This window comes from Equus przewalskii, chromosome 19 (assembly GCF_037783145.1).
Source record: "Equus przewalskii isolate Varuska chromosome 19, EquPr2, whole genome shotgun sequence".
Lineage (NCBI taxonomy): Eukaryota > Metazoa > Chordata > Mammalia > Perissodactyla > Equidae > Equus > Equus przewalskii.
This window is the reverse complement of record NC_091849.1, coordinates 33,756,034-33,767,335: the sequence shown is the minus strand read 5'-3', so window position 1 is coordinate 33,767,335 and position 11,302 is coordinate 33,756,034. Positions and strand designations below refer to the sequence as shown.

General features: G+C 39.3%; 1 protein-coding gene across 1 annotated transcript in view; it reads right to left on the bottom strand.

Annotated features, from left to right (window-relative positions):
• Window positions 1-2,808: 2,808 nt before the first annotated feature.
• Window positions 2,809-11,302, bottom strand: part of PSMB9 (proteasome 20S subunit beta 9) — a 26,343-nt gene continuing 17,849 nt past the window's right edge. The window contains exon 6 of the mRNA XM_070585838.1: window positions 2,809-4,583. Coding sequence (XP_070441939.1) covers window positions 4,567-4,583 — 17 coding nt within the window. The 3' untranslated portion in view covers window positions 2,809-4,566. The remainder of the gene's footprint in view (window positions 4,584-11,302) is intronic.

Below are 11,302 nucleotides of genomic sequence, written 5' to 3'. Positions count from 1 at the left end.
TTTTATGAGGCTAGTGTAACCTTGAAACTATAAGAAAGGAAAATTATAAGTCAATCTTACCCATGAATATAGATATAAAAATCCTAAACACACAGTTCACATGGGCTTTCACACCGGGAAAATAAATCTCACACTCAAATAAAAGAAGAAATCATTAACTTCTTGAAGATTGTACAGCAACACTTCCTTTCCAAGAAAAAGAAAGGAGAAAATGTATACATCTAGAAGAGGAAAGAAAAAATCACACAGCATCCCTATTTCCTTTAAAAAAAAAAATCTTGAGGAGCTGCTTGGTGACGCAGTGGTTATGTTCACATGCTTCCCTTCCATGGCCCTGGGTTCACAGGTTCGGATCCCTGAATCGGCCCTACACTCTGCTCATCAACCATGCTGTGGTGGCGTCCCATATACAAACCAGAGGAAGGGTGGCAAGGATGTTAGCTCAGGGCCAATCTTCCTCACAAAGAAAAAAAAAATCTTGAGGTGGTGTGTTGTGGATATTTGTTACTGAGGAAAAGCAACCTATTTGAACCTCTGTGTTTTGCATCATGTACTTAAACCCAGGTTGGGTTATTCTCAGCATTCTCCATGGAGATACGATGCTCCATCCTGGCCTCATTTCTCACAAAGAATCACTCACTTTAAAACAGATGAAATTATAACTTGATCAAATTAGAAAAACGAATGATAGAACATGTAGTGGAATTACAATTCTTCTTCGACTCCAGTGGTTCTCAAAATGTGATCTCTGGACCAGCAGCTTCAGCATCACCTGGAAATGTATTAAAAATGCAAATTCTCAGGTCCCAACCCAGACCTACGGAAATCAGAAACTCTGGATGTGGGGCCCAGGAATCTGCAGTTTAACAAGCCGTGCAGCGATGCTGATGCGCTCAGGTTTGGGAACAGCTGCTCTGGTTCAACTGCTAGCCGTCTCACAGATAAGACCCCCAGGGGCCCACGGCAACAGTGACTTCTGGCAAAAACCTTTGGACAAAAATCAACAACAAAATAAAACCTCGTGACTTTCTTACTTTCTAATAGCTCTGGATTATCAGTACAAATAAGTCTTTTAACAACAAAGTTTTGAGCTAATTTGGGAAAGATCACAGAGGCAGACAGGCTCCTGCTGAGGCCCAAAAAGAGATTCATCTTACTTGGCTTTTTAAAATTAAACAAAAAAAATTTTTCTTTTAATCGTAGGCTCATTTTTAGGCTCAGCATGAAACCACCCTCCTTTCGTCTCCACTCTCTGCCTGGTTCAGTCATCCAACAGTCTCTCACACTTTGTTTAATACAAAATCCAGTGGAGCCATTTTATTCTGATATGAGAAGAGGGAAATGCCAATGATTCTTTTCTGGGTTGACAGAAAAAACTTACAAGTAATTTTACCTTCCTGCAGATGGACATGTTCACTCAACCTCATCACTAGAACACTAAATTATTAAGAAAGAAGAGTGGTCAAAATTATAGGCGTTTTACAGGTGAAGGGTCATTTGTCAGGTCCTGTCCAAAATCTTTGATGTCTAGGGTTTTGACAAATTATCTCTGATAGAAATACTATTTAAAAAGACACTTTTATGTTAAAAAAATAAATTCATTTTTCTCCCCAGCTTCAGGGGCAGGAAAGAAAATTTTTTCCTTCTCATCTTGCTGAGAATTTTGTCCCCAGTGTTTCAAGGCTAAGAGCTGAAATTCCATTATTGGCATTGAAAAAGAGGGAAACCCTTTTAGAAACTAAAATTTTATAATGTGAAATGAAAAATGGCATAATAGGATTACTTAGGCAGAAAACAGGGGACTTTTAACAACAGCCAAAAAAAAAAAAAAAAAAAAGAAAAGTTAGAAGGATAGGAAAGAAAGCAAGCTTTCATTATTCATAGGTGATATGATTCTCTACAGAGAAAATACAAAAGAATCTAAGATATAAGAATTAGTTAGAGAGTTTATCAAGGTGGATAAACACACAAAAAGTCAATTGCATTTTTCTATCAAAACAAAAAAGCAGATAGCCAGCCCCGATGGCCTGGTGGTTAAAGTTTCGCACTCACTGCTTTGGCAGCCCAGGTTTGTTACCCGGTTGCGGAACCACATGACCTGCCTGTCAGTTGCCATGCTGTGGCAGTGAATCTTGCAAAAGAAAAAAAAAGGAGAAAATGTGATAAAATGGTCCCGTTTAATAGCAAACTTATAGTAATCAGAATAAATTCTCAGAAAGAAAAGACATGCAAGATCTTAATGGGGAAAATTAAAAACATTGAAAGACATTGAAGATGTCCTGTATAAATGGAGAGATATACCATAATCATGGTTAGGAAGCCTCACTATTATGAAAATGCCAGTCTTCTCCAATATGATGTGTAGCCTTAATACAATTGCTAGAAAAATCTCTGGAGGGTGTTTCATGGAATTTAGACAAACTGATTCTAAAATGAAATGAAGTAGTACAAGGTTAAAAAGAGGCAAGATACCACTACAGAAAAAGAGGAAGCTGGGGGGATTTCCTGGCCACATGACAAGATACTTTAATGCCACTGTAGTTAAGACCACACACTACAGATGGTAGCAGGCTGTGTAGACAACTAGGCCAGCAGAAAAGGATGGAAAGACAGCATCAATCCCCCTTGTATATGAGGAGTGGGTGTTAAAGACAAGTGGGTAAAAGATGTACTATTCAATAAATGACTCTGGAATAACTGGATATACATTCATTATACATAAAAATAAATTTCACATGAACTAAGGACTAAAATGTTGAAGACAAAACATTAAAACTTTCAGATGAAAATATAAAAGAAATAAGCATATGACAAAGATAGGGAAATGTTTATTAAACAAGATACATACACAATTTTTTTTAAAAAACATAAAAATAAAAGGAAAGGTTAATAAATTTGATCAGGGGGGCTGGCCCCATGGCCAAGTGGTTAAGTTCATGAGCTCCGCTTCAGCGGCCTACGGTTTCGCCAGTTCAGATCCCAGGCACAGACTGCTCATCAAGCCATGCTGAGACAGCATCCCACACAGCTTGACTAGAAGAACCTACAACTATAATACACAACTATGTACCGGGGGGCTTTGGGGAGAAAAAGAAGAAAAAAACCCAAAAAAGAACACTGGCAATAGATGTTAGCTCAGGTGCCAATCTTTAAAATAAATAAATAAATAAATAAATGAATAAATTTGGTCACATTAAACTTAGAAACTTTTTGGGGCCAACCCCGTGGCTTAGTGGTTAAAGTTCGGCACCTTCTGCTTTGGAGGCCTGGATTGGCAGGTTTAGGGATCCCAGGCGTGGACCTACACCACTCCTCAGCCAAGCTGTAGTGAGGACCCACATAAAAGTAGAGAAGATTGCCACAGATGTTAGCTCAGGGCTAATTTTCCTCAAGAAAAAAAAATTAGAAAGTTTTATCAAAGTACACTCTAAAGAAGGAAAACCCAAGAGCCACAAACTAGATTTATTTGCATCACACATAACTTACATAGGATTATAGCCAGAATATTTAACAATAATCCAACAGAAAAATGGGAAAAGATGTGAATAGGCATTTCACAGAAAAGGAAATATAAATGACCAATAAATATGTAAAAAATTTTGCATATCCACAATAGTTATCAGAGAATTGTGAGTTAGAACTGCCTTTGAAATTACATTTTAAAATCACTAGATAGACAAAAATTAAGATGTCTAACATTATCAAGTTTACTTGGCAAGGGACTCAGGGTGCCAAAGTGAGAGAAATGAGCCAGAAAGAAGATGCTAGGTCCAAGGATTGAGGAAAGAGTACAGGAACAAGTAGGGCATCAAATTTGAAAATAAACAGTAAGTGAAAAAATGCCGAGAGGATTGAAATGAAATAACCTAGCAATTAAAAGTAAGTGACCCAGAGACAGAGACTCTTGCATTCAGAAATGGGCTTGGCTTGCCCATTAGTCCTAGTGGAGCAGTGACTCCATTGTTAAAATGCTAAGGATTTCCAGCACTATTTGCTGGGAACTCTGACCAATGATGAAGGAGCCTGACTTGAGCCTCTACTGGAATTGGCATTCGTTAGAATCAAAGAAAATGAAATAAGGCATGGGGGGGAGGGGGTAGGCTGAGAAGTAAGGGTCTTGAGCCAGGGTCTAATAGAGCACATTCAAGGATTAAACTGCTGTCCAGTCCTGGCAGATTTTAGATCCCAAGGGAAGTAAATCTGAGGAGTCATGGTGTCCCCCAGCCATAGTGAGGTGAATCTGGCCACCCATTTCAAAAGGCCTCTGCAAGATGATACAGGTGGTTATTAGAAACCAACTTTGGCCTCCAGGGAAAAGAAATAGCATATCACAAGTGAGAATATGTGAGTCTCACACCTATTGGCTAGACCAGAGCTGGGGCCCGATTCGGGATGGAATAGAATAAAAGGAAACAGGCAAAGACATCGGGTCATTGAGGCAGACGTGTTGGAGGTTAGGCCAGGCTGCTACATCCACTTGTGTTGGCTCTTCCTTCAGAATACTCATGCCTCCTTTTATCCAGGGAGACTTCAGGAGAGGAATGTGTGCAGATCCAGTGCACGTTTCTACAATTGTACTTCACCTAAGGAAAAAGGGTGTATATTTTTGTTATCACTGTGTGTGTCTCTTCTATCATTCTGACCATAATGGACTGCCATCGTTCAATGTCAGTAGTGGTACATCTCAGACCAGATGACAGAAAAGCAGGTTACAGACACACATAACTGGAAAAGCATTGCTCATATCATCTGGCATTCATGAAGAAATTCAACCTTAGACTGAACTAGTTAATAAATATCTGCAGCTATAAATAGGCGACAGCATTTGATTATCAGCTTAATGAATATCTCCTCTTGCCCTTCATTTTCAGACTGACATTGACTGTGATGTTTTTCTACTGCCACCTAGTAGAAATTCATTCATCTTTTTTAAAGGTTCAATTTTTTTTTGTCATTTAAAAAATTCCATAGTAAATTTCTGATTTCACTCTTACTATAAAAGGTTCAAACCATACAGAAAAGCATGGGATAAAAAGTCCCCCTTTGTCATTCTCCCCTCCCCACTCCACTCTGCTTCCTAAAGGTAGCTGTGCAGTGTGGCATGTGTCCTGCTAGGACATTTCCTGCGCTTTTACACACACAGGTGTATGGCAGGGAAAAGTTCTGAGACATCAGCTAAGATCGTTTTGTCCTTCTACTATAGAGGCAGATAAGGCATTTTCCCTTCATGCCTTAGATAGCCACAGCAAAACAATGACGATCAAAAGATTAAGCTCTTCAATTTAAAATTTAACTTTTGAAAACCAAGGAAGAGGAAAGATGAAAGAAAGGCCTAGGCTAGTAAATATCTGAAGTCAATGCTTATGCCATGAATGATAGGCTTGGGAAGGACTCTTGAGAATGTTAGAGCCAGTTTTCCTGCCTTGGAGTTGAGACAGAATCCATGGGCTGAGGAGAGAGACTGTCAGGGACTGGTTTGGGGGTCTTGTACCCTGTAATCCTTTTATATTGTGTCACGTATTATCAGTGCTCCCCTCAACTCAGATAATTTGGGCATGCAAGGGCAGGACCAGAGGCAATATGTTGTCTCTCTTTTACAGAATATTACAAATTTGAACAAAATAAAAATATTTCTGACAGTTTCTAAACTGCTCTTGCTTAATATTCAATAGAATAAGCAGGCATGGGTAATTACTCTGGATAATGGGTAGAGAGGAGCTGACTGCATTGCTGCGCAGTCAGGTGCCTTAGTTTGGTTTCTTCCAGAAGCAGGCCCTGAGACAAGGACGTGAGTGAGAGCAGTTTTTTTGGAGGTGCAGGAAGCTTGGGTAGCAGATTGGAGGAAGTTAGATAGGGAAGGGAGGGCAGCCAATAGAGGGCGAAAGACTGGAGATTAATCCCATGGGGAAACTGTGGGACACATGCCTTAGAGCTATCCCAGTAAGGAATGAAGGAGCCAGGTATTTACACACCAGCTTTCATCAGTCATTGGTTGAAGACTGCTTCCTGGCATATGAATTCCCTGTCCCTTCTAGTCTGCGTTGAGTGGGGCAGAGTGGCCTCCATGACTTTTGAGAAAACCTTCAGGAGAGTGATGCAAATGCTGGTGGTACGAAGTCCAGCCAGTGTGCACTGCAGTGGTAAGGCCGAAGGAATATGGGCAAGCCTTGGTAGAGGCGGCCACACTTGGTCTGTTTCCAGTTGGAAAGCTCTTAGGGTCTTGGGCTGTGATCTCTAAGATCCATAATATCTTCCATCAGAACTGAAGAGTTTCCTGCCACTGTGAAAAACAGTATGGAGATTCTGCAAAAAATTAAGAATAAAACTACCATATGATCAAGCTATTCCACTTCTGGGTATTTATCTAAAGAACATGAGAACACTAATTTGAAGTGATATAGGCACCCCTATGTTCTTTGCAGCATTATTCACGATAGCCAAGACTTGGAAACAACCTAAGTGCCCATCAATGGTGAATGGATAAAGATGTGGTATATATACACAACGGAATACTACACAGCCATAAAAAGATGAAATCTTGCCGTTTGCAACAACATGGATGGACCTTGAGGGCATTATGCTAAGTGAAATAGGTCAGACAGAGAAAGTCAAATACTGTATGATTTCACTCATATGTGGAAGATAAAAACAATAACAACAACAAACAAACACATAGACACGGGGAATAGACTGGTGGTTACCAGGGGGAAAGGGGTAAAAGGGCACATGAGTACAGTGATGGATGGCAATTAGACTTTGGGTGGTGAACATGACATAGTCTACACAGAAGTCGAAATAGAATGATGTACACCTGAGATTTATATAATGTTATAAACTAATGTTACCTCAATAAAAATTAATTTAAAAAAAGAATTGAAGGGTTTCCTATTGTCATTTTCTTCAATTGTGCCCAAGCCTTCAGTAAAATCTAATTAAATGTTACAGTCTTATCATAGCAGTCCCTTCAATAGTAAGGACTAGGCCTACGTCCAAATATTCGGGGATGGATTAGTTTGCTGGGGCTGCCATAACAGAGGACCACAGACTGGGGGGATTAAACAACAGAAATTTATTTTCTCACAGTCTTGGAAGCTAGAAGTCCGAGATCAAGGTGTCAGTGGGATTGGTTTCTTCTGAGGCTTGGAGATGGCTGTCTTCTCCTTGTGTCTTCACATGGCCTTTCTCCTCTGTGTGCCTGCGTCCTAACCTCTTCTTCTTATAAGGACATCAGTCATATTGGATTAGGTCCCACCCTCATCACCTCTTTTTAACTTAGTTACTTCTTTCAAGACACTATCTCCAAATAAAGTCACCTTCTGAGGTACTGGGAGTTAGGACTTCAACATGCGAAGTTTGGAGGGTTGTGGGGGATACAGTTCAGTCCATTACAAAGGACAATAGGACAAAGGGAGAACTATCCTCCATCCCCCTTCCTCTTCTCTCCCAAAGGCCAGGGTGTGGGAGAGCAAATCAGATCACGGGATTTTGGTGGTCCTGCAACTCAAGAGCTATCTGGCTTCAACATGAACAGAGAGCAATAGCAGAACAGAGAATAATGGTCTAGAACTGGGTCACACAAGAGTCCGGCCAAATTTTTGAGGCTTATTTGCAACTAGAGTTCCAGATATAGTTTTGGTTCACTCAAACTTTCCGTTGATCTACTTCCTCAAAATATTTTGAAAAACTTTACATCTTCATACATACTTTTAAAATTAGACCTTTATTTTGAGATAGTTGTAAATTCATGTACAGTTGTAAGAAATAATAATAGATAGAACCCTTTACTATTTGCTCAGTTTCCCACAGTGGTAACATCCTGCAAAACTGTAGGACGACATCACAACCAGGATATTGACACTGACACAGTCCAGGCACAAAATATTTTCTTTACTCCAAGTATCCCTCATCTTGCCCTCTTATGGTCACCCCACCTTCCTCTCACCCCCACCACCTCCTTCCCACAGGCAACCACTAATCTTTTCTACATTTCTATACTTTTGTCGTATCATATTTGTTATACAAATTGAATCATACAGTATGGATGGCTTCTTCTGTCAGCACTCCAACAGGGCTAGTGGGGTGAACTTCATTACTGCCAGGTAGGGGGAGAAGCCCAGGTTCCACATTCAGCCTCCATTGACACTCCAGGGGGGTCCTCATTACTGGAATGGGAATTCTGACTCCCCACTAGGTGTTCACTGTTACCTCCCTGACTAGTTGAGGTAAGGGTGCCTCTTACTACTCTCCACATGGGAGCAGTACTGACACCAAGATGAGGGTGGGTGTCCAGGGTGGGTGTGGTTGCCTGATTAGCTCTGGTGGATGATAAAAATCCTGACTCTCCACTAGGCATTGTCTGACGTCACCCCAGGGGGGCAGGGAAGAGATGCTTCACTCTAAGTCAAGGTCTCCACTGACACTGTCGGGGCGGGGGAAGGGGGCCCGTTTCCACCGAGAACGAAAGAACATTCTGGCTTCCTACCCACTTTCCCTGACACCACCCTGGGGTGTGTGTGTGTTGGGGGGTTGGGCACCTTGTTACTGCCTGGCGAGTGTGGAACTCTAGGCTGCTCAGTTGGCCTTTGCTGGTGGGGATGGAGTCAGATTTTTGTGAGGTTTGGCTTGAGTAGGGCAGTTTGCCTGAAAGTTTTCTGTCTTGCTAGGCTGCCCCTCCTCCCTTTTTCCCTGTGGCTGTTGGTGTTTCTGGGTTGCTGGCTTTTTGAGCTCTGAGTGTGAGATATATAAGGCAAGGGGAAAATCCAGGGAACTCACCATTGTGTGGTTCCTTGGGTCCTGGATTCCCTAGCTGCCTTATTCTCTCCACCTTTTGGAGTCTTATATTTGTTTACAATAATGTCCAGGATCTTTAGTTGTACTTAGCTTAGCAGAAAGAACAGGAAAAAGCACATCTACTCCATCTGTCAGAAGTGGAAATCTTCTCCCTATGCATTTTGAAGCTGACAACAAAATTCTTATCATAAGTTTAAATATACAGAAGTTTATGGCCAGTATCGGAATTTAGAAAATAAAACTGTTACATCATTTAAAAAACGTATCCAATATTTTATACGCACCATCATGTTTCATAAATATAAACATTCAGACATTTTGTGTTGTGTTTCTTTTTCCCCATTTCATACTCAACTTGCCTACCAGAATTTTATCCTAAATTTAAACTTGCAAATTTTTTTGATCACCGTATCATACTTCTCTGCAACAACAAAGTCAATCAATATAAAGTTTCTAAGGCCATAAAGTTCTAAGAGTTAAAATGTTTCTTTTGTTTGACTTATTATTGTATTCAGGTATAGTATACAATAGATCAAAATAGTATAAATTTATTACACATCTTTATAAATAATTGTCAACTGTAAAAAGTAAAATTACATTGGCAATGAATCTCTCAATAAGATAGATGGAGCTTTTTCCAATTAATTTAATATATCTGTGGATGAATAACACTTATTTCTAGAATGAGACAGAATTTAGCATCAGTTTTATTTTGAATTTTCCTTTCATAAATGCAAACACTTGGAAACTTTGTGCACATAAATGAGAAGATGGCAACAGATGGAATTTTGTTAAAGCAATTTTGCTTAACTATTTGAATTTTTGCAGAATTATATTTCCTAAATCCCATAGTGAACTATCAAAAATTATTTTAAATGATGTAATAGCTGACAACTCGATTAGGTTCTCTGTCTATTATGTTGGAAGCAACAAATTGGAAGCTACAAAAAAAGGATTCGTTTCCTGTCATTAGACTCATTTGCTGTCTCAATTTCTGGGAAGCAAACCTAAGTGTAAACATATGCATTTAATCTAATTAAATTATCACACGGGCTGCTTTTAATTTTTTTAACTGTTGGCTCTTGTGAACTTTAGACAATGCTGCAAATCATGTGACTTAGTTACTCCAATTACTCTCTTTGTAAAATTTTAAAATTTCACCTCTGAAAAATTTCTAAGATCAATAGTGATTATGTTCAACTCTGTAGTCTCAACCTAAATGATTTTATGACTTTGGACAAATTTAATTGAGTTAATTAATAAATGAATTTTGATTACCTGCAAAATTCTTAAAAGAAATATTAGTTCACAGAGACAAAGAGAAAAAGTACTGGGTCACCAAGCGGTTTTTATGTATATACTGTTGTCCATATTTACTTTTTGCAAAGCTCAAATTAAGGTGGTAAATTTGGTGTGGTATATATGCTAGTGTATTGTATTAATAAGGTTAGCTGCATTTTAAAGCTGAAGTTGAAAGCTTTCAGTAATATTATTGTCTAACTACATGCATATTTCTCTACGTTTAAACACACACAATGATGAATTAAAATTAATAAGCAAAAAATAAGAGGACTTGTAATTCAAAATTGGTCTTGAAATATTCATTGTACTCTTAAAAACAGGTAGAAAAGTTTTTTTCTTTAGTGTGATTTGCCCAGTTATCAAAATACTCTCACTCAGTATCCTGATAACTGTTAATGCTTTGTGCTGATACTGTCATGTTCTTAAATCATTTTTTAAAACAAACAACAAAAGCCCTTTGCTTCTGAGAGACCTAACACTTTTTTTTTGTTGTTTTGAGGAAGATCTGCCCTGAGCTAACTCTGCTGCCAATCCTCCTCTTTTTGCTGAGGAAGACTGGCCCTGAGCTCACATCCGTGCCCATCTTCCTCTACTTTCTATGTGGGACGCCTACCACAGCATGGCTTGCCAAGTGGTGCCATGTCTGCACCCGGGATCTGAACTGGTGAGCCCTGGGCCGCCAAAGTGGAACTTGCGCACTTAACCGCTGTGCCACCGGGCCAGCCCCTAAAACTTTTTATAATTATTGTATTACCTTCTTTACATTTATTTAAAAAATGTTTTATTGTCACTCTGGTTGTTGGGTTAGCAGAAGCTATAATAATTGCTCCCTCTCAGGTAGCTGTGCACTTATCTTAATTAAGTGACCAGTTTCCTCTGAAAATTCTTTTGTGTTGTTGCCTTCCTGAAGCCCAGACCCTGAATTCAGAATATTTAAACTGTCAAGCTGTCTTTTACTCCAAAAAAGTCTTTTTTTCCCACTAGGTAGCCACTACCCACTTGACCACTAGGTAGCACCAAAGGCTTAATCTTTCACCAGATAAAATGAAGGGGGCTAGAAGCAATTGGGTGCATTTGGCGTGGTTTATGTTTAAAATTAATTCTATACTATCAAAAAAGCTACTCTGTATATCAAACCAACAAAGTGGAAAAAACTGACAAATAAAAAACAGGAAGCTTAACCTTTCCTTGATTAATTTTGTCCAGGTAA